Consider the following 26,175-nt stretch of genomic DNA (forward strand, 5'->3'; position numbering starts at 1 on the left):
TGCCACATGAGATTAAAAGTATATTATCAAATCTTTCGGTAGCATTGATGATATGGGCTGTGATAGCTGGAACAGATAAGAGGGAATCTTCTTGGATTAGGAGGTGACAATATTTGCAGAAGCTACTCCTTCAAGTAGTTTGCCCCAGTTGCACTAAAGAGGCTCCAGGTACTTGCAGAGAGTGTTTATCCAGAATCACAGTGCGGATTCCGAGCCAACAGGTCCACCACTGATATGGTATTCTCCCTTAGACAACTGCAGGAGAAATGCAGGGAACAGCAACAGCCACTCTTTATAGCCTTCATAGAACTCACGAAGGCCTTCGACCTGGTCAGCAGGGATGGCCTCTTCAAGATTCTCCCCAAGATTGGATGTCCACCCAGGCTCCTCAGCATCATCTGATCCTTCCACAAGGACATGAAGGGCACTGTTGTCTTCGATGGCTCCACATCAGACCCCTTTGACATCCGAAGCGGCGTGAAGCAGGGCTGTGTTCTTGCACCAACCTTGTTTGGGATTTTCTTCGCTGTCCTGCTGAAGCAGGCCTTTGGAACTGCAACAGAAGGCATCTATCTCCAGACCAGATCAGACGGAAAGCTCTTCAACCTCTCCAGACTGAGAGCAAAATCCAAAGTCCAGCTGAAATGTCTGCGTGACTTCCTCTTTGCCGACGATGCAGCTGTCACTACCCACTCTGCCAAAGATCCCCAGCAGCTCATGGATCGTTTTAGCAAGGCCTGCCAAGATTTTGGACTGACAATCAGCCTGAAGAAAACACAGGTCATGGTTCAGGATGTGGATTCACCTCCCTGCATTACAATCTCTGCGCATGAACTGGAGGTTGTCCATGCCTTTGTGTACCTTGGCTCAACGATCTCTGACACTCTTTCTCTCGATACCGAACTAAACAAACGCATCGGTAAAGCAGCTACCACGTTTTCCAGACTCACAAAGAGAGTCTGGTCCAACAAGAAGCTGACGGAACATACCAAGATCCAGGTCTACAGAGCTTGCGTCCTGAGTACACTTCTGTACTGCAGCGAGTCATGGACTCTTTGCTCACAACAGGAGAGGAAACTGAACGCTTTCCACATGCGCTGCCTCCGACGTATTCTCGGCATCACCTGGCAGGACAAAGTTCCAAACAACACAGTCCTGGAACGTGCTGGAATCCCTAGCATGTATGCACTGCTGAAACAGAGACGCCTGCGTTGGCTCGGTCATGTCGTGAGAATGGATGTTGGCCGGATCCCAAAGGATCTCCTCTATGGAGAACTCGTGCAAGGAAAGCGCCCTACAGGTAGACCACAGCTGCGATACAAGGACATCTGCAAGAGGGATCTGAAGGCCTTAGGAGTGGACCTCAACAAGTGGGAAACCCTGGCCTCTGAGCGGCCTGCTTGGAGGCAGGCTGTGCAGCATGGCCTTTCCCAGTTTGAAGAGACACTTGGCCAACAGTCTGAGGCTAAGAGGCAAAGAAGGAAGGCCCATAGCCAGGGAGACAGACCAGGGACAGACTGCACTTGCTCCCGGTGTGGAAGGGATTGTCACTCCCGGATTGGCCTTTTCAGCCACACTAGACGATGTTCCAAAACCACCTTTCAGAGTGCGATACCATAGGCTCTCGAGACTGAAGGTTGCCAACATATATATACTCCTTCAAGCAACTCTTCTGAAGAGAGCATTTCAATGGGGGAGGCCATCCAGCTCACAAGAGTGCTCCTTGTTTTTGTACCAGCCACCTCAAATGCTACTGCTCTTTGCTGCCCTTAAGGATTTGAGCTGCTTTGGGTAGTTTATTACATTTCGAAATTCTGCATGAAAAGCATTCACCAGGCCACTTTGGGTGATAGAAAGGTTAAAAAATTCCATCACTGCACCTTAGTAATTCAACAATTCTATACCCTTTAAATGTTTACTTTTAAGAGAGTAATCCATAGTTCAGAAAGTTCTCAGCGCCACTATTTAAAGGCTTTCAGGTAGTACAATGGGGGGGGGGTGCTTTCTGCTTGAGACTCGAGTGCCATTGCCAGTAAGGCCACACAGTACTATTTAGACCAGCAGTTCTCAAACATTTTAGCACCGGGACCCACTTTTTGGAATGATAATCTGTCGGGGCCCACCAGAAGTGTGTCATGAACCTGGAAGCGATGTCATGGCTAGAAGTGACATCATCAAGCAGGAAAATTTTTAACACCCCTATGTGACAAAATCAAATCTAATTAATTCAGGCCCAAATCCTAACCCATTTTCCAGCACTGGCATAGCTATGTCAATAGGATGTGTGCTACATCCTGGAGTTGGGGGGCACTCATGGAGGCCTCCTCAAAATAAGGTAATGTTTGTTTCCTTACTTAGGAGCTGCATTGCCCTTATGTTGGGGCTGAAAAGTGGATTAGGATTGTGCCCTAAGTAAATTAAAAGTTTCCAATAAGTATAAGTTTAAAAATTTATTTAAAATAAATAATAATCTGCCCAAGCAGTTGCTGATCTGTTTAAAAATAATTTCCCAAACATTGGGGAAATGTTACAGACCTGTACTTTTAACAAGCTACTATTTATATTCTTTTAACAATGATAGTCAATGGGACTTACTCCTGGGTAAGTGTGGGTAGGATTGCAGCCTAGGATTGTTAAAAATTCTCCTGCTTAACGATGTCACTTCTGGTTATGACATCACTTCTGCTGGGTCCTGACAAATTCTCATTCTAAAAAGTGGGCTCCAGTGCTGATTGTGTGAGAACCACTGATGTACATAATAGCCTGTTAAAAGTACAGATCTGTAACATTTCCCCAAATGTAATCACATACCATGTAAATAAAATACACATTGAAACGAATGGAGACCCACCTGAAACTTGCTTGCGACCAACCTAGTGGGTCCTGACCAACAGTTGGAGAAACACTGAGTTAGACCAAAAGTTGGATTAAGTTACATGCTTCCTAATTCTCAGAGCAGTAAGAAGTTGCAGAGGCAGCATTGCTGCGTTTAAGAAAAAACCCTATGCTTATCTACTCAGAGGTTGTCCCATTGTGCTCAGTCATCTTCCTGAATACAATGGGAATAAGTCCCATTGTGGTCAATCGGACTTTCTCCCAGGAAAGTGTGCACACAATTGCAGACGGGCAGCCCATATTATTGTTCCCCTTTAAGAAACCATCTCCTAGCAATTAGATACTAGTGATGAGACATCATGAGATCATTGCATCCTAATGTCCCTTTCTGCAAACCTTTGTGAGCAGCGAAGCTCAACGAGTGTACCAGAGCCTCACACCCGCAAACACTGTGAAATAGGATAATTTTCTGCAATACAGTGATGCAAACATGCATGCAAATGCTCCAGTATGTACAAAGAGCACACAAAGCTTTGCATATGGTGTCCCAGGTTTTTTTAAAATGATGAATTGAATATTTTTTGTGCAGACAGTGGCGTCACTAGGGGGGTGACTGGGTGACACTGGGTGACACACCCACTGGGTGGCCACACTGGGTGACACATGCTGGGGGGGTGACAATACGACTGGTCAAAATTTTTAAAATCTTGATACTTTTGAATAATAGCATCATGTTATATATCATTTAATGTGTAATTTCATGCAGAATGCAATGAAACAAACTGTGTTTAATTATCTCTATTCTATCAAAAGTGATAGCAAAAAAAAAACCCACAGTGGGGCAGGGCAATGTTGCATCACCATGCCCACCATTTGGGGCTTTGCCCCACCTGCTGCATGGGAGGAGGTCCATCATGGGGGTGACATACTGACCTCCCACACTGGGTGACACAAATTCTAGTGACATCACTGTATGCAGAACAAGGAACTGCCATACAGTTGTCTGAATGGAAAAGTGTAAGAAGAACTTGCACACATGGGTCAGCTCGATCTACTGGAGTTCCTAAATGATACCGTATTGATTTTAACTTTTTTGTAGTGGGTAGAGAGGGATTATAAAGGGTACTCCCCATTCTTTCTGTGACTTTGATGGCATATTTGCCCATACCTGACACACTGATATAGGAGGTGGCTGCTTTTCTTCAGTATGGTTTCATGATCAAGAGTTATATAAGGTACTTTTTTTCTGGGCTATCCTTTTTTACAGATAGGCACTGCTTCAAGGTCTTTTAATTTATTTGCTCCCTTTAGCTATCCTTCTCCACAGTAGAATCAATGACTCTTTATTTAAACTCCACCAATGTAAGGCCCTCTGTACTGGATGCAACTGTTTAAGAAGCACTGCTATATAAATCTTGCAAGAAATATATTTGGAAAGACACTTTGAAGACAGATCAGCAGTCAGAATTTTCCCCCCTCGTTTAACTTTCTCACTACGTTTGTGTGGATTTCAGGATCAGGAAGATTTATGGGATTTGCTCTCCATGAGCCAGCAAAAAGAGGCATTAAGACAGTCCACAGAGGAGGATTTGAACTCTTTTCACCCTCTCATCATTACAGCTCAAAAAACGGAGTTGAAATGTTCCAAGACTTACTTTAGAATATCAATTTGATAAAAATTTATTGCATTCGGTGGCTGGGAAATGATTGGAAACATAGCCCCCCCCAAAAAGAACAAGTCCTCACAAAACCCTATCAAATTATTAATCTGTAGAAAAGAAATTGGTTTGCTGTTGATGCCTTAGTGACTATTTTGATAAGCCATTAAGCATTATAGAGAATTATGAAATGGCATAGTCATCTTTAAAAAGAGGCAACTGTGAATCTGTTTAGGGATATACAGGAAGCTGATTATATTTTTCTGAAAAAAAATTGCACCTTTTAAACAAGCATTGAGTAACATGATCTTGTTCCAAAATCCTGGTATACTGGGAAGGTACATAACAGCCTAATCACATGGGCTCTTTACAATGGTAGAACTGGAAGTTTGGGGAGGTTTGAGGTGGGGAAGGGAAGGGCAAGGAGCTGTTCAGGGGCTGAAAGAAGTGGATCCTGGTGGCAGCACCATGCGCTGGGATGCTATCCCTTTTTTTGCATCCTGCCACACCCCCTTCCTCTCCTTGGACATATACCACCAGGATAGATGGCATGGGTTCAGTAAATTCCATAGGTGACTAGGCAGCCTGTTGAGAAGCTGCAAGTTATATTATCCTTTTAATGACTGTTAAATTTGACAAGTTTGATGCTTGCTCTTATCTTAGTCCTATGAATAATTCTGGTGTTGAAGATGTGTAAATGTTATGGATTGTTCATGCCCTGTTCACTTTGAAGAAACATAACATGTTGTCTTTCTTTGTAGGATAATGGCCTCTACTGTACTCCAAAATTGCAGCTATGCTATTTTTGAGACCATAAAAGAATAAGATTTGAACATGAACCAGTTGTTTTAATATTGCAGAGATGGGGGGAAAAAAGACAGGGGACATATACCACTTGCACATGCCGATCTGTTGGCATCCTTCAGTCTCGGAAGACTATGGTATCGTGCTCTGAATGGTGGTTCTGGAACAGAGTGTCCTCTAAAGTAGATATGGAGGACAGACTGTTTCCCTTGCAGCAAATACCCCTTCTCCACATCACTGAAATGGTCCAATGGAAGGGTAGAGGCCAATACGGTTGGTTCCAGCGGCGTCGCAGGAGTTGCCAGAATGTGGCTGTGTTCAGCCATGAACCGCCTCAGAGACTCCGGCTCCAGATTTTGCCTCGAGGTTGACTCCTGAAACCTTTTCCATAACTGGATGTAGCTACAAGGCAGTGGAGGTTTGGGATCAGAGTTTTCCTTCTCTCCGATGAGCTGCCTTCCCAGGCTGAGGAGTCCCATCTACCCGGTGGCTGTTTAGTCGCCTCTTACGACAAGTACAGCCAAACTGAGGGCCTATTCTTATCCCCAGCCCCCAGGGCACATGCCACAATATATATATATTGTGATATATACCTGATATATATACCAGGTAGAATATGCATGCAAAGGCCAAGAAGGATTGGGCCATAAAGCTGCAGTGCACACTTACTTGATTGTAAGCCCATTGGCTATAGTTGAACTTACTTCCAAATAATTATGTGTGTGAAAGACTGCATGGTGGCCATCTAAATAGGCCTGGGCAATGCCTTCTACTGAAATCAGTGGAACTAACATCCAGGCAAACCTTCTAAGGATCTGCCTGTAAATCCCCAAATCTGGCAGTCCCTTCTCTAAAGACTAGTATGTTGCAGAATTATGTGTTTTTGGTTCCACCTATTCTCTGGTTAAAACAAATGTAGCTGTGTAATACTGCTTTGAACTGCACACCTCAAAGGATGTTCTTTATATTATTCTATGTGTCAAATGTGAATGTGATAATATGCATCTTTGAAATGTTTTTTGAGGCTGCAATTATATCTGAATGAATGGTTAATTTTCATTACAGCATCAGTGCCATTGAGGAAGAACATTTTCCATTCATGTTTGTGCTCACATCACATGAAAATCATAACCAGTGTTAAAAATGAAACCAGGCAATGGAAGTATGAACCCAAATTTCAGATTCTAAACAATGAGGTTAAAAGATGATCCCTTTCTGAAAATCTGGGACTCAGAAGTACTTCTCTACAAAAGAGCACTCAAAACCGTGAACATTAATTATATATGCACATATGATAATTTATCCTAGAAACTTATTATAGCCTCAGTCCTAATTTTAGCTCCTAGTTTCGGAAAGAGAGCAGCCACTTTAATTACATGTGGCTTTTTGGCTTACAAAAACAAAAATGCAGTTTTGCGTGAACAGAAATTTTACTAAAACAAAACAAAAAGAATCTACATTTGTCCCTGATTACACAAGATCAAGTAACAGGAAAGCAGTATAGAAATATTTTAAATAAATACATTTAAATAAATAATATTTATTCAGCACCGGGTAGATGGGACTCGTCAGCCTAGGAAGGCAGCTCATCTAAGAGAAGGAAACTCTGACCTCAAACCTCCACTGCCTTGTGGCTACATCCAGTTCTGGAAAAGGCTTCAGGAGTCAACCTCGAGGCAAAATCAGGAGCCGGAGTCCCTTAGGCAGTTCATGGCTGAACACAGTCACGTTCTGGCAACTCCTGCGACGCCGCTGGAACCAACCGTATTGGCTTCTGCCTTTCCATTGGACCATTCCAGCGACGTGGAGAGGGGGGATTTGCTGCATGGGTAACAGCCTATCCTCCATACCTTCTTTACCCAGGCTTCGCGCACTGGAGAGGACACTCCAACTTCGCCATACGGCGTCGGCACAACACGGGAAGCAGCAGTTTACCGGTTATAAGTCTTTGCTCGATTGGCGTAGAGCATGACGCCAGGGGCTGCTTCCGACGGTGGGAGAGATCATTGCATCTCATTGGGCAGCTACCGCCCGCCTTAAGCTGGGCAGTCCCCAGCCAGTAAGGTGTTGCCTCGCCACGGTCCGTTAACCTCATGGGGTGCGTGGGGTTTAGGGTGAAAACCGACAAGCGGATCGACAACTCTGCACCATGCAACAGAAAACAGAAAACTACTGCCCTAAAGCTGGGCACCTGGAACGTTAGGACAATGACACCTGGCTTCTCTGATGACCTGCAAGAAATAGACGACGCACGCAAAACAGCTGTCATCGACATGGAGCTGAGCAGACTGCAGATGGACATCGTCGCCCTTCAAGAGACTAGGCTGCCAGATTCCGGATCTGTCAAGGAGAGAAATTTCTCATTTTTCTGGCAGGGAAAACCACCAAACGAAACCAGGGAACATGGCGTTGGCTTTGCGGTCAGAAATACCCTGCTGAAATCCATCATCCCACCTACTGTGGGAAGTGAAAGAATTTTGTCCCTGCAGCTCCAGTCATCAGCAGGACCTATCACTCTCATCAGTGCTTATGCACCAACTCTGTCGTCTCCAGCAGAAGCCAAAGACAAATTCTATGATGACCTGGCCACCACTGTCAAGAAAATCCCTGTAAAAGAGCCATTGTTCATCCTCGGCGATTTCAATGCTAGAGTTGGTGCTGATAACAGTTCATGGCCCACTTGCTTAGGTCAGTTTGGCACTGGGAGGATGAACGAAAATGGCCAACGCCTGCTAGAGTTTTGCTGTCATCACGGTCTCTGTGTCAGCAACACATTCTTCAACACAAAGCCCCAACATAGAGTCTCTTGGAGACATCCAAGATCAAAGCACTGGCACCAGCTCGACCTGATCCTCACCAGACGCTCCAGCCTTCCCAGCATCAAGATCACACGCAGTTATCATGGTGCTGCCTGCGACACTGACCACTCCCTGGTGTGCAGCAGAGTGAAACTGCAAACAAAGCGACTGTATCACACGAAAAAGGAAGGAAGACCTCGCATTGATACCAGCAAGACCCGGGATCAGAGAAAAGTGGAGGAATTTGCACAAGCGCTTGAGGAATCTCTTCCAGGCCCGGCCGACGCAAACGCATCCAACAGATGGGAACATTTCAAGAATACCGTTTACAACACCGCCTTGTCCATATTCGGCAAGAAGACCAACAAGGCGGCAGACTGGTTTGAAGCCCACTCTGAGGAGTTGACACCAGTCATTGAGGAAAAGAGGAGAGCTCAAGCAGCATACAAGGCCTGTCCCAGTGAGCGCAACCTGCAGGTCCTCCGAACTGCTCGCAGCAAAGTCCAACAGACTGCCAGGAGATGTGCTAACGACTACTGGCTCCAGCTCTGTTCCGAGATACAGATAGCAGCTGACACGGGCAACATCAAGGGGATGTATGATGGTATCAAGCAGGCCCTAGGTCCAACACAGAAGAAAATTGCCCCTCTGAAGTCTGCCACAGGCGAGGTCATCCAGGATCGGGCGCAGCAGATGGAACGCTGGGTGCAGCACTACTCTGAGCTATATTCCAGAGAAAATGTAGTCACCGAAGAAGCACTGAACAACATTGAGTGCCTGCCTGTGCTGGAAGAGCTTGACAGTGAACCAACCCTAGAAGAACTTCACGTGGCCCTGGACTCCCTTGCTTTTGGCAAGGCACCTGGAAAAGACAGCATCCCTGCTGAAGTCCTAAAATGCTGCAAAGAGATCATCGTCACTGAGCTGCATGAAATCCTCTGTCTCTGCTGGAGAGAAGGTGGAGTACCTCAAGACATGAGGGATGCAAACATCATCACGCTGTACAAGAACAAAGGTGACAGGGGTGACTGCAACAACTACCGCGGCATCTCTCTCCTTAGCGTTGTAGGAAAGCTGTTTGCCCGAGTTGTACTAAAGAGGCTCCAGGTACTTGCAGAGAGCGTCTATCCAGAATCGCAGTGTGGATTCCGAGCCAACAGGTCCACCACTGATATGGTATTCTCCCTTAGACAACTGCAGGAGAAATGCAGGGAACAACGACAGCCACTCTTTATAGCCTTCATAGATCTCACAAAGGCTTTCGACCTGGTCAGCAGAGACGGCCTCTTCAAGATTCTCCCCAAGATTGGATGTCCACCCAGGCTCCTCAGCATCATCAGATCTTTCCACAAGGACATGAAGGGCACTGTTGTCTTCGATGGCTCCACATCAGACCCTTTTGACATCCGAAGCGGAGTGAAGCAGGGCTGTGTTCTTGCACCAACCTTGTTTGGGATTTTCTTCGCTGTCCTGCTGAAGCAGGCCTTTGGAACTGCAACAGAAGGCATCTATCTCCGGACCAGATCAGACGGAAAGCTCTTCAACCTCTCCAGACTGAGAGCAAAATCCAAAGTCCAGCTGAAATGTCTGCGTGACTTCCTCTTTGCCGACGATGCAGCTGTCACTACACACTCTGCCAAAGATCTCCAGCAGCTCATGGATCGTTTTAGCAAGGCCTGCCAAGATTTTGGACTGACAATCAGCCTGAAGAAAACACAGGTCATGGTTCAGGATGTGGACTCACCTCCCTGCATTACAATCTCTGAGCATGAACTGGAGGTTGTCCATGACTTTGTGTACCTTGGCTCAACGATCTCCGACACACATTCTCTCGATACCGAGCTAAACAAGCGCATCGGTAAAGCAGCTACCACGTTTTCCAGACTCACAAAGAGAGTCTGGTCCAACAAGAAGCTGACGGAACATACCAAGATCCAGGTCTACAGAGCTTGCGTCCTGAGTACACTTCTGTACTGCAGCGAGTCATGGACTCTTCGCTCACAACAGGAGAGGAAACTGAGCGCTTTCCACATGCGCTGCCTCCGACGCATCCTCGGTATCACCTGGCAGGACAAAGTTCCAAACAACACAGTCCTGGAACGTACTGGAATCCCTAGCATGTATTCACTGCTGAAACAGAGACGCCTGCGTTGGCTTGGTCATGTCGTGAGAATGGATGATGGCCGGATCCCAAAGGATCTCCTCTATGGAGAACTCGTGCAAGGAAAGCGCCCTACAGGTAGACCACAGCTGCGATACAAGGACATCTGCAAGAGGGATCTGAAGGCCTTAGGGATGGACCTCAACAAGTGGGAAACCCTGGCCTCTGAGCGGCCCGCTTGGAGGCAGGCTGTGCAGCATGGCCTTTCCCAGTTTGAAGAGACACTTTGCCAACAGTCTGAGGCTAAGAGGCAAAGAAGGAAGGCCCATAGCCAGGGAGACAGACCAGGGACAGACTGCACTTGCTCCCGGTGTGGAAGGGATTGTCACTCCCGGATTGGCCTTTTCAGCCACACTAGACGCTGTGCCAGAACCACCTTTCAGAGCGCGATACCATAGTCTTTCGAGACTGAAGGTTGCCAATACAAAAAATTCAGCTCTAGTTTGTGGGGAGAATCTCTGGAACAAAAACCCTCTGAGGAAGTCCCAATGGCGTAACTCCCTCCATGCTTTGGAAAGCATGTACATGCACCAGCTACCCCTGCCCATGGTGCCTCCTAACTGGAGTGTGGATTTGCAGAATAGTCTGAAATGAAAACGATATTAATATTATTACTTTGTGGGCATGAGTGCTGCAGTTATACTGGTGGTTATGTGGCCTAATCCTATCCTTGCAATGTGATGGTGGATCTCGCAATCTGCAGTTGCATCACATGGGCTGCCATTACCTGAGCCATTCCAACAGTGGGCAGCTCAGTGCTGATGGGCAGAAGCTGGTAAGTCTTATGCCAGGAGCAGTGAGCGGCAGACTGGCTGCCAAAGCAGGTAAGGTAGTAGTGGGGACACATTGGGAGCAGATCAGGGAAGGGATCGGGCTGGGCTGGGCTTGGGAGCATGTCAGGGTGGATCTCTGTGGCAGCAGCATTTGCGAGATCCAGAGCTCCCATCTGTGTCCGACATGCCCCCTTGCATCTAACAAATTTATCCCAGAAAAATAGCTGGCATAGATTTGTCCATTGGGGATCGGAGCAGAGGAAGAGGTAAGTAAAATATCTTCCTCTCCTGGACTGCCTGGTTTTCTTCTAGCCCATAACATGCAGTACATGCTGTGTCAGCAGCACGGCATGCTACGGATAGGCCCTGAATAGGATTAGGCAACACTTTGTGTAACGGTTTGTAGCCCCAATGGTGGATGTGAGTTTTCCTGATTATCCACTCACATCAAAAGATGCATCTGGCCAGTCCAACAGGGCTTGGCAGAGCATCATGATATGGATGGGAGAGTTTCCACCTTGGCAATGCACATAGAAAATTGTTTACTTAGGTTCTGTCCTCCTTAATTGGGGTAATACATATAGCCCACGAAGCAGAACTCATTTTACTGTTATTGATAGACACTCTGTGTCTTTTTTAATAGAGGAAAGTAGATACATGACATGTATATGAAGTTGAAGTCCATTTAAGATAGTTGCTCATGTCTGTAAAAACAGAGGCAGCTTAGGTGGGAGAACTACGATGGATAGAAGGAAGCATGTCTCTACACAATGCTTAATCTATGAAATTTGCTAGAATAGTGTTTCTCAAACTGTGGGTAGGGACGAGCCAATTTCAGATGGGTCCCCATTCATTTCAATATTTTATTTTTAATATAACAGACTTGACACTACTATGGTATGTGACTGCATCTGGGGAAATGTTACAGATTTGTACTTTTAACAGGCTATTATGTATATGCTTTTAACAATGATAGTAAATGAGACTTACTCCTGGATAAGTGTGGGTAGGATTGCAGCCTAGGATTGTTAAAAATTTTCCTGCTTGATGATGTCACTTCTGGTCATGACATCACTTCTGGTGGGTTCCAACAGATTCTCATTCTAAAAAGTGGGTCCTGGTGCTAAAAGTATAAGAACCACTGTTCTTATATGGGAGGAAGTTTGGGGTGAGGGGATTAGACAACTTCATGAAGGACAAGTCCATCAATAGCTACTAGTCGTGTGGGATCCAGGTTTGGCAGCTGAATGCATCTGAATGGCACAGCAGAGAGTATCTGGTCACTATAGAAACAGGATGCTAGACTAGATGAGGCTTTGGCCTGATTCTGCAGGGCTCTTCTTATGTTCTGTTCCTAGCTGTAGTTCTCAAACTGTTAATGGTGGCTTTGTTTATTTTTCATTAAGTTGGAAAGTCATTCTCTTGAAAGTAGTTCAAATGTACCATAAACAACTTACTGTGGAGTAATGCTAGTGAAGTTGAAGTCGGTACTCCAAAGAGAAGTAATCTGTCTATTCCGATTCAGCCAAACCTAAATCTGTCTTAATCTAATGGATGGCTGCATATAGCATCCTGTTTTTATGTTAATTACTGTGCCAGTGTTTGAATAGTCAGACTAGACCTGAAACAGTAAATAGAATATTGTATCCATGACAACCTAACTACAGCTTTTAACTTTCCTGGGTATAATACATCCCACTCCTCCTTTTATCTTCTTCCTCTTGGATCAGCCAGGATTTTAGATGGATTTCTTCAATCTAAGGGTGTGTTAACCCACAACTTTCAATTTCTCCAGTAAAATGATTTGCCATTGATTGTCTAGCATCTAAAAAGGCTTTTTACAAAATAATGTTTGAAACCCTGTTGCATTACATTTCCATTTCCAACCAAGGGGGGGAAAAAAAGCTATCAAGAGCAGGAATAGGGTGTGACATTCCATATCAATTATCACTAGTCAGCCTGGGCTTAACTCCTGCTCCCCTGTCACTCAATGGGCACATCTGGGGATCCTTCAATCTAGAAAGAAGGCATCCAAGGAAGAAAATGATATGAAACTGTGCATGGGGTGGATAGAATGGGTAGAAGGAAGTTCTTTTCCCTCTCTCATAATATCAGAGATCAGGAGTCATTCACTAAAATTGACTGGCAGTAGAGTCAGAACAGACAAAATGAAATACTTTTTTACCCAGCACTTAATTAATCTATGGAATTCCTTGCCATAGAATGTTGTGATGGCACTTGGCTTAGGTACCTTTTAAAAGGAGTTTGGACAGATTTATGGGGGAAACCTAACAGGTTACAAGTCATGATGACTGAATGCAACTTCTGGGTTTTAGACGGAGCCTTTGTCTGAACAGGAGCAAGTGCAACATGAAGTGCAGCCCTCCAAAGTAAGATTCCACACTTATCAGATCCGTACAGATTAATCTACATATAACATCCAGACCATGTTAAGAGTGGATGACATGTGAGTGGCATCTACCACATACAATAGCCGGGTCCCAATAAGAGTGCATCAGGAGTGTGGCCTGCTTCAGACACTGTTTTTGCACAATAAGCAGGCGTCCTCTTCAGAGTGTTTACCACCTTTTAGGCACATGTCACTCTGCTCACATTAGAGCAGGGGCCCCTAAACTTTTCGGCCAAAGAGTCACATCAAATATATGGTACAGAGTTGAGGGCCGGAAAAAAAAATTAAATATAAATAAATACATCACAGATGGAACTTAGATGAATGAATAAATGAATGAATGGGCTCAAATGTTCAGGAATACTCCAAGCACCAACACAGCCCAAGAAATAAAGCATACACTTAAATGGACCCCCATTCCCCCACCCCACAAGCACAGCTCAGGTTGTGTTTGGTCAACTGGGCCAGAGGCTCTCAGGGGATCAGAGGCTGGCCACAGGTCGAATAGAGGCTTGCCTTGGGCCGCATCTGGCCCCTGGGCTGGGGTTTGGAGACCCCTTGCATTAGAGTGACCAATTCAGATACAAGCAGTAAACAAAAAGGAACTAATTCTGAGTTTTTAGGTCATTCTGAGACATCAAAGAGAAACAGAACTATGGAAGTACATTCTTTTGAATTGTCGCAGTTCTAGCAGAGAAACAGGAGGAGAGAATATGCTAGACTTTAACAAAGAAAACGCCTTTGAGAGTTTCAGGGATAAATGTTGCCTTTTTAAAAAAAATCTGGTTGACTCATAAGCATTTAGGGGAAAAAACTATTATAGGTGCAGGATTTTTTTTTCAGAGCAGCAGAAATATTAAGTGTCTGTGTAAGGTTCAGAGAGGTGGAAAAACACATTGCTCACATGTTCTTAGTTCAGTTAGCAATGCACTCAATAATGTATAGGTTGTTTATGGTGAAGTGAGTCAGGGGTACTTTGACGTTCCTTCCTCTTTCTCTCTGATGACTACACTGGGTATCATTGATGATATAGTTGGGGAAAAACAACTTGTCATAACAAAGAGGTGATGGTGGAAGGATGCTGCAGGGGCCACACTCCCTAATTCTGAATTCTTGTTAATAGAGATGCAGTTGCCCAGTATTAGCAGCAAGTGAAGGGATTTGATGTTCACCCCAACAGTGTCCTTCAGAGCAGCAGTTTAGTCTTCTGCAGAAAGGAATTGTTGACATTTATTTCATCATGACAAAGTAAACCCACCCCTTTTGCAGTGATGGGGAAACTTAACTCTTCTTTGGTGTTAGTGACTCCAGAGTATAAGGTGGTGGAAGTCTCGTACCAAGGGCTCTGGCAGTAGTGCTCTGACAACATGACTTAGGGCCAAATCCTATGTGGCTTTACAGGGATGGGAAAACCCAGCGTGGCTTGACTTGAGCTGTTGACTCACCGCCCCGTGACTCGACTCAAAAAAAGAGTGTGTGTGTGTGTGTGTGAGTTCTCTTTACTCACTCCCCTGCTGTCCCTGCCCATCTATAAACAGGATGGAAGGGGTGGGAGGGACTGAGTAAGAGCCAGGACAGAAGCTCACCAGGACAACCCGATCCTTGGCAGCCCTACTCAGAAGTAGGTCCACTTAAGCCAGTCATTCAATTAGGTTTGCCCCTCCCTTCCTCCTCCTCCTGCCCTCCTTCGGCCAATGGAGATGTGAGAATGCTGATCCATTGTCCAATGATCATCTTTTCCTTCCTTCCTATTAGAGATGAGGAAAAGAGAGCCCAGTCCCATCTCCCCACTCCTGCTCACATGAACCCTTTCCTGCCTCCCGGCTGGAACTCCCTGCTGCTCGTCAGTCAGAATTATGGCCCCACAAGGTTGTCCATGCCACGGAAACAGTAAGCAAGCACCCTCAGACACAGGCAGACTCGAGTCAGCACATGTTCAGATGATTGCCAAGTCAGGGGGACCCTGACTCAAGTCTTTTTCAGTCTTCCACACACGCGACTCAGGAGTCGCAGTCACCCAAAATCAGGCATTTTCGCAACTCAAGTCCAAGTCATTGACTCGAGTTCCCAACATTGCAACTTTGTAGCCCTGGTGTAGCCATACCAATGGGATATGCATTGTATCCTGTGGTGGGAGGGTAGTTACGGTGGGTCTCCACAAGGTAAAGGAATGTTTATCCCCTTACCTCAGGGCTGTATTGCAGCTACATGGGTGCTGGAAAGTTGGATAGGATTGGGCCCTTACTCCCCATGCTACCAAGGCAATTCCGAGGCAGAGGGAGCTATTGGCCTGCTCTGTGCTATACTGCATCACCACCCTTGTGGCCGACACTAGAACTGGTATTCAGCCAATGTGAGCTAGGGAACCAGTAGGGGTTTGGCTGGCTCTATACCACAGTGTCTCCAGGAGTCAGTTCTCGGTCTGAGCAAGTCCTCTGATCTGGCTACCCCATTCCCATCTCTTTATCTCCCAAACGTGACCGCCACCTCCAGCTAGGCTTATGCTCCTCTTACGCTTTTCCAACAAATCCAGCATGTGGCCACTAACCGGTATCTGATGACAGTTTCTTCCTCTGGCCCCTTGTTCCTTGCCTACCTGCCCTGAGACCAGACCCCAGCTCATATGGACCCTTCTGGTACCTGAGGAAGCAGAAGGGTTAGGATGGCCGGGGTCTGTCAAGTGCAGAGTGCAGATTTTCCCCCAGCTGAAACAACTCTCAAAGATCTTCCAAAACATTAGTTTACTTGGTGCCACAAAAATGAATTCCTTTCTACAGCTGAAAACTACAAGCTTACTGTACTATGCTGATGAGTTCTCTTCACTCCATGGCTGACATTTTCTTTGGCTCATCTCTCCCTGTTCCACAGCCATGGCACCTCTGCTCACCTCCATGCCTCAGTAACACTCTCAAACAGTGCCAAATAGAGCTGAGTGAGATGAAGAGGCTCAAGTCCAGCCCAGAGTCAACCCCTTCCTGCTTCCCTTCCAAAGAAGAATGCACCCCACCCTACTGTATACATAGCCACTCCCCCTTCCCTGGGGAGCTCTTCCCATCTCATCGCCGCACTGGAGTGGAACCAAGATATTTTTCTGTATAGGTTGGGAGCCCTTTGGGGACAGAGAACTATTCCTTTATTTATTTTTCTATGCAAACCACTCTGTGAACTTGTGTGCGCGCACAGTTGTAGACTGGTATATAATCATCCTTATCTACACTGAGTTTTCTCATGGTGACACCACAGGCTACTGCAAAAGAACATATGAATAATGGAACCAGGTATTATGATGATATTGAACTTGGGGGGGGGGGCTCCCCAGGTGACGTGCGAGCTGGAGCCTATGGCCATGACAAGGCCCACTCCTGTGCCCCGCTGCCACTGCTCCTCATCACTGCCAGGCAAGGCAGGGCCCATGAGGGAGGCTGGCTGGGCAATTGGGGAGGAGCAATGGCAGCAAGAGATAATCTTTCTCTCCCTCCAGTGCCTTCTTACCATTCTTGGTGTCCTGTCCTATGATGCTGCATCAGGGCTGGAGCACCTGGGAATTGTTAGATAGCACCTGGAAAAGAAAGCGGACAGTCTGTAGCTGCTCCTGCCTGCTCCCCACTGCCTCCTCATAAGCCTCCTGATGGGGATCTGTTTTCCTGGCTGGCTTTTTGGGAGACTGAGGAGAGCAGTGGTAGATTCAGGTCCTCCTCTCTGCTCCCCAATGTCATTTTGCAAATTCTGCTGAGCTAGTGCCACCGCTGACCTGGTGCTGAGTGTTTTGGGTGTGCCATACGGCACGTTTGTAACACTAAGTGCCAGTGGAGGACTGGCAGTGAGGGTTCAGGATCGGGCCTTTAGGTAGTAAAAGGCATCAAGCAAGGCTGACTGTGTTCTTTGGATTAATTAATAAATGTATTTCTTTTGTAAATTAAAAAAAGATGTCAAGCGAAAATATTTATTGTAGACATTGCATGCTGAACTGCATCATCAAATTAACAATAAACATGTCTCAACTAATCCAACAATACAACCATTTTGTACCCAGTCACACTCACCCATTGATCATCTCAGGCACTCCAGAGGTTAATTGATAATTCAGTAGATATCAAGAGAAGAAATTACTTGAAAACAATGGATGTTCCATAAACATGACTGAAAGCTTGCACTCATGTAGTTATTAGTGGAGATTAATGAAAATGGAGACAAGATCTTGCATGATTATAATAGATCATTCTAAATGTGCTTGGCTATATCCAGCAAGAGAGATGTATGCACAGCTGGATACTCATCTAACCCCCCCCCCCCAATTTAATTGGCTGAATTTCTTGAACTGGTCTGAGGACTGCTCGTTATGTGGCTGTTTTCCCAGTAACAATAACTAAAATTATTATATCGCTATCAATGTACAGGTCATGTTACAATACCAGAGAAGACAAGTCTCCAAGGGGAGAGCCAGGATAGTGTAGTGGTTCTGGTTTTGGACTTTCATTCCAATTCTTCAAATGTGGAATTCCTTCCCACATTCCAGTCCCCTTCCTAGTCATTTCCTGACTTAATTTGAAGACATTTTTATTTCAAATGGCTTTTGATGGTGGGTAGGGTGTGGAGAGATTTGATAGGTGGGGATATTGGGAGGGATCTGCTGGACTTTTTTTTAATCATCAAATGTCTGTGTTTCTATGCTTTATGTTTTAGGTGTTGTGTTAAGGTTTTTTATGTATTTATGGCTACTGCAATTTTACATACTGTGATTTTGTTATGTATGTACTTATGTTATTATGTACGTATGTTGTAAACCATCTTGGGCACCAAGTTTTGTTACCCAAGGAAAGGCAGTATATAAATCTGCAAGTAAGGAAGCAAGCAAATAAATATAGGTTTCTATGTGGAGCAGTTGTGGGCATGCAGCAGCGTAGAAACCATATGCCTCTGGAATGGAAAGGCCATGTGAGGCCTGTAAATAACATGTCTGGAATGAAGTCGACAACAAAGATGGAAATAAACCTGAAATCACCGTTGTTTGCCTGTGGGCTCTGATAATGCTGGAAAACTCAGCTCACCCAGTCTGTGAGCCCAATCCTATGCATATCTACTCAGAAGTAAATCCAGTGGTGTCACTAGGAGGTGCGGGGGTGTGGGCCGCACCATGTGACATGCAGGTGTGGTGGTGACACCACTAGTGGCCAAAAATTTTTAAATCTTGGTATTTTTTAATAAGACCATCATGTTATAGATCAATTGATGTGTGACTTAATGCAGAATGCAATGAAACAAACTATGTTAAAGTATCTCTATTCCGTCAAAAGCCAAAACACCAGAGGAGGCTGGGCACTGATACATCATGCCCACCACCTGGGGTGTTGTCCCACCCTCTGTATGGGAGGAGGTCCATCATAGGGGTGACATGCTGGCTTCTTCCAGCGCTGGTGCAGTTCCAGACTCACAAAGAGAGTCTGGTCCAACAAGAAGCTGACGGAACATACCAAGATCCAGGTCTACAGAGCTTGCGTCCTGAGTACACTTCTGTACTGCAGCGAGTCATGGACTCTTCACTCACAACAGGAGAGGAAACTGAATGCTTTCCACATGCGCTGCCTCCGACGTATTCTCGGCATCACCTGGCAGGACAAAGTTCCAAACAACACAGTCCTGGAACGTGCTGGAATCCCTAGCATGTATGCACTACTGAAACAGAGACGCGTGCGTTGGCTCGGTCATGTCGTGAGAATGGATGATGGCCGGATCCCAAAGGATCTCCTCTATGGAGAACTCGTGCAAGGAAAGCGCCCTACAGGTAGACCACAGCTGTGATACAAGGACATCTGCAAGAGGGATCTGAAGGCCTTAGGAGTGGACCTCAACAAGTGGGAAACCCTGGCCTCTGAGCGGCCCGCTTGGAGGCAGGCTGTGCAACATGGCCTTTCCCAGTTTGAAGAGACACTTGGCCAACAGTCTGAGGCTAAGAGGCAAAGAAGGAAGGCCCATAGCCAGGGAGACAGGCCAGGGACAGACTGCACTTGCTCCCAGTGTGGAAGGGATTGTCACTCCCGAATCGGCCTTTTCAGCCACACTAGACGCTGTTCCAGAACCACCTTTCAGAGCGCCATACCATAGTCTTTCGAGACTGAAGGTTGCCAACTAAGGTGCAGTTGTGCCAGTGGGGTGTGCGCTGCAGCCTGTGGTGGAGGGGCAGTAACCGGGGCCTTCTTAAGATATGGGAAAGTGTGTTTCCTTACCATGGGGTTGCATTATGGCTACACTGGAGATGGAAAGTTGGATCGAACTGGGCCCTGAGTCTTTCCACAGCAGCACCACATTTTCCAGGAGCTGAGGCACTGCTAATATGGGAAAGAACCATGTGGTTGACTCTTCTGAATTGATATGTTAGAGCAGCAATTTTCAACATACTTCTTACTGTCCCTCTGTGATCTTCTCTATGAACTTTGCCTCTTGTAATGTCATTCCCGGGTTCTGCAGCTTTGTTTGTAGCTGTCAAGGAAGGAAGAAGGACAGATAATTTGTTACTATCAACAGTTGCCCTAGAATCCGAGCTGCAGAACCCGGAAGAGATTTTCAGTAATTTTCAACCACTTAGCTCTCAACTTCCAGGGCACAGCTGCACACCTTTTGTGGCACACCAGTTGAAAATCACAGCGTTAAGAGCAACGCAGGAAAGAGATAGTTCATCCACCACTGAAGTCAAATGGGGAAGTTTTAGTGTCACATAGAAACTTCAGAAAAAATGGATGACCTGTGGCATGGGTCACATTTCGCATTTTCATTGCTAATTATGTGTCAGTACAGACAAGTACTTTGAGATCATTGTGCGTATTCTATTAATTTAAAAAAATCTTAAATTGATGCCCATTAAACTTTGCTGGAAAACTTCACTAGGCTGTGAAACCGTCTCCGTTTCATTTGTCGGGGACAAGTAATTAACGATGGTCACTGATTTTGGCAGCCTCATGGTTGCATCTTGTGTTTTAGCATTTATTAAACTCAGAATGTGTTGGTTACTGGCACTGGGTGTGCATGGCATTAATCATGATATCCAGGGTGCAGCCTGCTTGTGGGAATGTTTGACGCAGTCATTTGGAAACAAGTTTGATTTTTTCCAATACTTTGCTAACCAGACTCGGTTCACAACCTTGGCCACTTCAATCACTGGAGATAAAAAGCAACTCTTCCCCTCTTAGCCTCTTCCCCCCCCTCCACTGCAGTAAAGTACACTCTCATGATGCATTAGTGCCACTCCGGTTTACTCCAACATGAAAGTGACTTGAAGACCTTAATCACCGCTGAGTGCAATACGCGTGGCTGCAGATGCTATTTTCGATGAAGGGAATGTGACAGGACACTGATGATTGCCAGCCAATTGTCACACACCTCCGTTTGTGTGGAAAGGCCCAGGTTTGCTGCTTCTTTTCCTGCTCCTGGGTCCTGCCGCTTGTCTTCTTCCTATTCCGGCATGTGCCCCATCTGTTGGTTGGTAATTGGAGTCGATTTAGGGCCCAACCCTATCCAATTTTCCAGTGCCATGCCAATGGGGTGTGCACTGCACCCTGTACTGGTGGGGCAGTTACAGAGGCCTCTTCAAGGTATGGAAACGTTTGTTCGCTTACCTTGGGGCTGCATTGTGGCTGCTTTTGTGCTGAAAAGTTGGAGAGGATAGGGCCCTTGGAGCGATCTCAGCCTCTGACCCTTGTGAAGTCCATGGTTGGAATGGGAGCATGCTGGCCAGTTCTCCTCGCCAGGCTCCTAGTGGAGAGATTCCGTGGGTCGGTGGGTTTCAGCACCAGAGGCGCGGACAGCTCCAGGCGAGCGCAGTGCGCAGGGAAGGGACCTGGACGGCTCTTCGCAGGTCTGACGGGGCAGAAACCCACCTCCCCAAAAGCGGCTTCGGGCGCGCGCATCCCGGGAGCCCGCGGCGCGCTTTTACGCGGTGCCTCGCCTTCCCCCAAATCGGCGCTGTGGTTTTAAGCGGCGGAGACCGGCCCCCGAGAGGTGGGGCGGGGGCGGGCCCGGGGCGTGGGGAGCGCCCATAAAACCCCACCTCCCGTACGGGGACTGCAGCTATAATTGGCTGGATGAGGAGGCGCCGGTGAGATGTTGAGCTGGCTGCTTCCCCCCATGGCTCTGCACACACACACGGGCGGGTGGTGCCGGGGCGAGCGGGAGGCTGGTCTCCGAGGCGGCGGAGGCGGTGGAGGAGGAGAAAGCGGCGGCGCTGCCAGTGGAGCTGCCCCAGCCTGCCTGCCTCCCTCGGTGACGGAGCCGCTCCTGCTGCTGGGCTGCTGCCTGCGGCCGGAGGAGCCGGCCGAGCGGGGGCTGCTGCTGCTGACGCCGGCGGGCGCGATGATGGCGGAGGGCGGCGGCGCTGGGCAGAGGCAGAAGGCGCTGTCCCTGCTGGAGGCGGCCCGCTGCCGCTACGAGAGCCTGCAGATCTCCGACGACGTCTTCGGGGAGTCGGGCCAGGACAGCAGCGGAAACCCCTTCTACAGCACCTCGCCCGACTCCCGCTCCGCCTCCGAGGAGGACGAGGACGAGTGCGACGCGCCGGAGGGCGGACGGAGCCACCGGGGCAGGACTGGGGGGCGCCGGAGCGCCAGGGCTGCCTCCGAGCAGCAGCAAGTACAGGGCGGCCCCGAGGCGGCTGGCCCCGGTCCCCAAGAGCAGCAGCAGCAGCAACCAGAGCCGCAAGGCGAGGGCTGCGAGGAGGAGGAAGAGGAGGAGGAGGAGGACCGGTGGGGCTGGAGCCGGAGCTTGCGGAACACCCCGACCCCTTCCTTCAAGGACAGCAGCGGTAAAGTGGTGGGGGTGGGGGGTTGGCGCCTGGGGGTGAGAACCGGCCCTTCCTCACTCCCTCCGGGGTTGGAGCGGTGGGGGTGGGCAGGGACCTGTCGGACACCTCGGGTTTCGGAGGACTTGCGGGAGGTCGAGGAGGTGAGGGAGGAAGAGGAGGAGGGGGGTGTCCTGGCCGGCTGCAGGCTCCACCGCTTCCCCCGCCTTGGAAAGTGCGGCTCCCCTTCTCTTCCGAAAGCCTGGAGCACTTCCAACGAGGGTGGCGGGGCTTGCGCCGGAGGCTTGAGGGCCGTGTTGCCCTTCGGGCCATTTGGATAAACCGGGGGGGGGGCGACCACGACGACGGGGAATGCGACTGTTCCTTCTTGCCACGGACCCTGACTGGCCCCACGGGATGGAAGGAAGGAAAAAAGGGGGCGCCTCTTGTGTTCAGACACCCCCCCAACTCTAAGAGTCCAATCCTAGGCATGTCTACTCAGAAATAAGTTCCATTATAGTCAGTGGGGCTTACTCTTAGGTAGATGTGGATGGGATTGCAGCCTATCTTCGTGGCGAGCCACTGAGGTCCGGCCAGAGCAGTCATCCTCTCCTACCCTGTGCTCGGGCCAGGGGAGGAGGGAGCAGATTGGACCGGAACGGAGATTGCAGGAGGTCATCATCGCCTCTGGTGAAATTGGCGAGGGGGGAGCTTGAGTAACGCGCGGAAGGCAGTGGGAACGAGGGGGCGAAGCTGGGTTCCAGGAGCCCTCTTCACCGTTAGTGCGAGACAGCCCATGGAAAGTCTCCGAGCTCCAGCTTGGCTGTGCTTGATGAGTTTCCCCAAGCAGTTTTTCCCGGCGCTGAGAGACTGGGGCTGCAATCCCATCCACATCTACCTAGGAGTGAGCCCCATTGACTATAATGGAACTTACTTCTGAGTAGACATGACTAGGATTGGGTTCTTTGACAGAGCAGCGGTCTCTTCTGCAAGCGAGGCCCCCGGGGCGTGCTGTTGGGTCAGATGCGGCAGGGATCGTCCTTTCAGGTGCATGGAATATTTGGCAACGATGCTCAGGCGAATCTCTCCCGGGACTTCCTGGCCGCGACGACTTGGTTGTCTCGACTGATGCTGAGTCAAGCCCACTAAACGCATCTTGTGCAGAGCTGGACTGGAGCCACCGCTGAGCTGACGATCCCGCAGGTGTCTCTCCCCCCAGCTAGTGCGACAGCCCAGCCCTGACTGTCTGGCTGCACGCTGGCCTCATTAAAGGACTGGCCTGGAGGACAGACTCCACTTCATCATGTCACTTAGTCATAAGGGAAGGAGGGCCCCCCCCCCTGGAAAACAGCTGCACATAGCAGCGGGGGGGGGGATGGGTGTTTGGTCATTGCCTCCTTCCTGGAAAGACTGTCCAGAGGCTCCCAGGAAGGTGCTTAAGTTTTCCTTTGATTTCACTTGAATAAAGTCTGGATTCACACAGTACACACCAGTCGTGTCTTAAAGCTTAGTCATTGGCAGGCAGGGCTGGGCTAGATTTGGAAACTGGCAAATGAGTTCTCATGGCCAGGTGCAGCCAGCATACAGGAGAGATAGACCACAGTTTGATGATAAGTTATTCGGTGTGGCCCTCCTCTGAACATTGCGGGCTGAGTGAACCACCACAAACTCAAGGGATGGCTTGTGTGTCACCCATCACCCATCACACACTGTAAAGAGAACCAACACCCCCACCCATGGCACTGCCTGTGTTTAACTGGGGGGGGGTGAGTACTGAGTGATGTGCGTGCATGAAGGATATCTCTGGGCAGCACATGGCTCTTGATGTCAGGCTGCTCACTGGTAGGTTGCAGCTTTCCACAGATTTCTGCTCCTGCTTGTTTTCGTCTCTAGGCCATTTCTGACAGCCACAGAAATCCATGACTGTGATCACGTAGTGGGTGATCAAGTGGTGTCGGCGATGTCAGGTGCAAACTCCAGTGGTGCTGGGCTAAGGAATTCAAAGTTGAACAAAGTCGTGGTCTGCAAAATGTGCATCTTAAAATTTGGGTTTTCTTTATTTTTTAAAAAACATGTGGAACCATAGAAAATACTCAATTTAATTGATGCCTTATTTTATTTTAGCGCTAGCCATTTTCCCAGTGCAGTACTCCACAGCTATGCTGGATGCATTCTATGTGTTTAGTACAAGAGAAGGACAATATTGACAGTAGCAGGCAATAGATAGCCACTTTGGGTCCCCTTGGGGGAGAAAGGAAGGATAAAAAAATGGCAAATAAATAAATAGCCAGTAATGACGGCTCAGCTCAACTGAGAATGAGCTCAGTATTGTCAGAAAAAAGTGCATTGGAGACATTCTCTCCTGGCTGGCAATGTTTGCAACTGCTTCTTATAACCAGACCCTGGACACTGATCACCGCTCACACAGAGCTGCAAGAGCCCCCAGAAGTAGTTTTTACAACTACAGGTAATGGTGCACTCAGTCAGCTGTTGGCCCAGGACTCTCAAGGAAACTCCCAAGCAAGGGATCAAGGGAGCTAGGCAGTCTCTGGGTTGTCTCACCAAGCTGGGGCGGGGGGGGGGGGCTCTTCATCCTGAATGAGCAGACAGGCTTCCTTTATCAACTCTGCTTAGTACTCTTTCTAGACTCTCCCCAGCAGCCTGTTGCCCTGGTAAGAGCCCCATCCTAACTCCACTCTCAGTTCTAACTGTAGTTGCATGGGCACATCAGAGAATGCATAAAGGAAGGAGTCAGAGTGTCAACTCATCCATGTCTGTGAGCTCCCTAAATCTGGCCAAACAAGACCTAGGGAATTACAGCTCCTTGGCTGTCAAGGCTGGGTGTGGGTGTCGAAGACTACACAATTCCCTGGAGCCTCAAAGCACAGCCTTTTGGGGGGGGGGGAGCATTTATAGAATCTGTTTGATCTGTAGCCAAGACTTTTTAAAAAACTATAGACTTAAAACCAGGGAAACATTTTCCGGTTTTGTATGATTGGCTGAGCCCTTCAATGAGAGAAAAAAAGAACCTTGACTCTTTCTTCGAAAACACTGTCAGCAGGGCTCAGTGCCCTGTGTGAGCCTGCAGTTACCAGAGTTGAAAACGACGCTGCTCATTTCCTTTTGGCTTCTTTCCCTCCCCCTCCCTCAAAATGATCCTTTAAGTTTAAGCAGGAGGAATTGTCCTTGGAGATTGTAAGCCTTCACACACATTTATTTGGGAGCTTGTCTTGTCTGGTGCATTGTAAATAAGAGGAGTTGTGAAGATGACTGTGCCAAAATCTTAAACCATGGGGAAATTCCCTGGTATGCACCCACACTACCTGATGGCCCAATCCTATCCATGCCCCCCCCCAATGGAGCATCTGTGCCCAAAAGGTGCAAGCTGTATGCAGCAAGGGGTGGGGATCTCAAGGCTTCAGAGGGGAAAGGATGTTATCTGGTGTGCTCCCTGGGGCATTTGGTGGGCCGCTGTGAGATACAGGAAGCTGGACGAGATGGGCCCATGGCCTGATCCAGTGGGGCTGTTCTTATGTTCTTAACTACAATTCCCAGGAAGCCTTGCAGGTCTTCTTGTTATCTGGTGTGCTCCCTGAGGCATTTGGTGGGCCGCTGTGAAATACAGGAAGCTGGACGAGATGGGCCTATGGCCTGATCCAGTGGGGCTGTTCTTATGTTCTTCTGTTCTTAAGCCCCCTTACCCTTCCACTTCGCAATGAGCCTGCACCAGCTCTTTAGTGTGAGGAGAGAAAGGGATTGGGAGATTGCCAAAAGGGAAGACATATGCCATTGCTGCTGGCTCTACCCACTCTTACTGCCTCTCTGGCTCATTCCTCCTCCTCCTTGCCCTGTTTGGCCCTCTCCCTGCCCCACCACTGCCTTACCTGCTCTGGCAGGTCTGAGGAGATCTACTAATGTTCGGGGAGCATGACCACCTCTTGTGGCAGCACTCCCAATATGGCCACTGAT

At 48.0% G+C, this 26,175-nt stretch overlaps 1 protein-coding gene across 1 annotated transcript in view; it reads left to right on the plus strand.

The window, feature by feature from the left end:
• Positions 1-21,785: 21,785 nt before the first annotated feature.
• Positions 21,786-26,175, plus strand: part of PGBD5 (piggyBac transposable element derived 5) — a 67,217-nt gene continuing 62,827 nt past the window's right edge. The window contains exons 1-2 of the mRNA XM_066611417.1: positions 21,786-21,999; positions 22,120-22,230. Coding sequence (XP_066467514.1) covers positions 21,786-21,999; positions 22,120-22,230 — 325 coding nt within the window. The remainder of the gene's footprint in view (positions 22,000-22,119; positions 22,231-26,175) is intronic.

This window comes from Tiliqua scincoides, chromosome 1 (genome assembly GCF_035046505.1).
Source record: "Tiliqua scincoides isolate rTilSci1 chromosome 1, rTilSci1.hap2, whole genome shotgun sequence".
Classification (NCBI taxonomy): Eukaryota; Metazoa; Chordata; class Lepidosauria; order Squamata; family Scincidae; genus Tiliqua; species Tiliqua scincoides.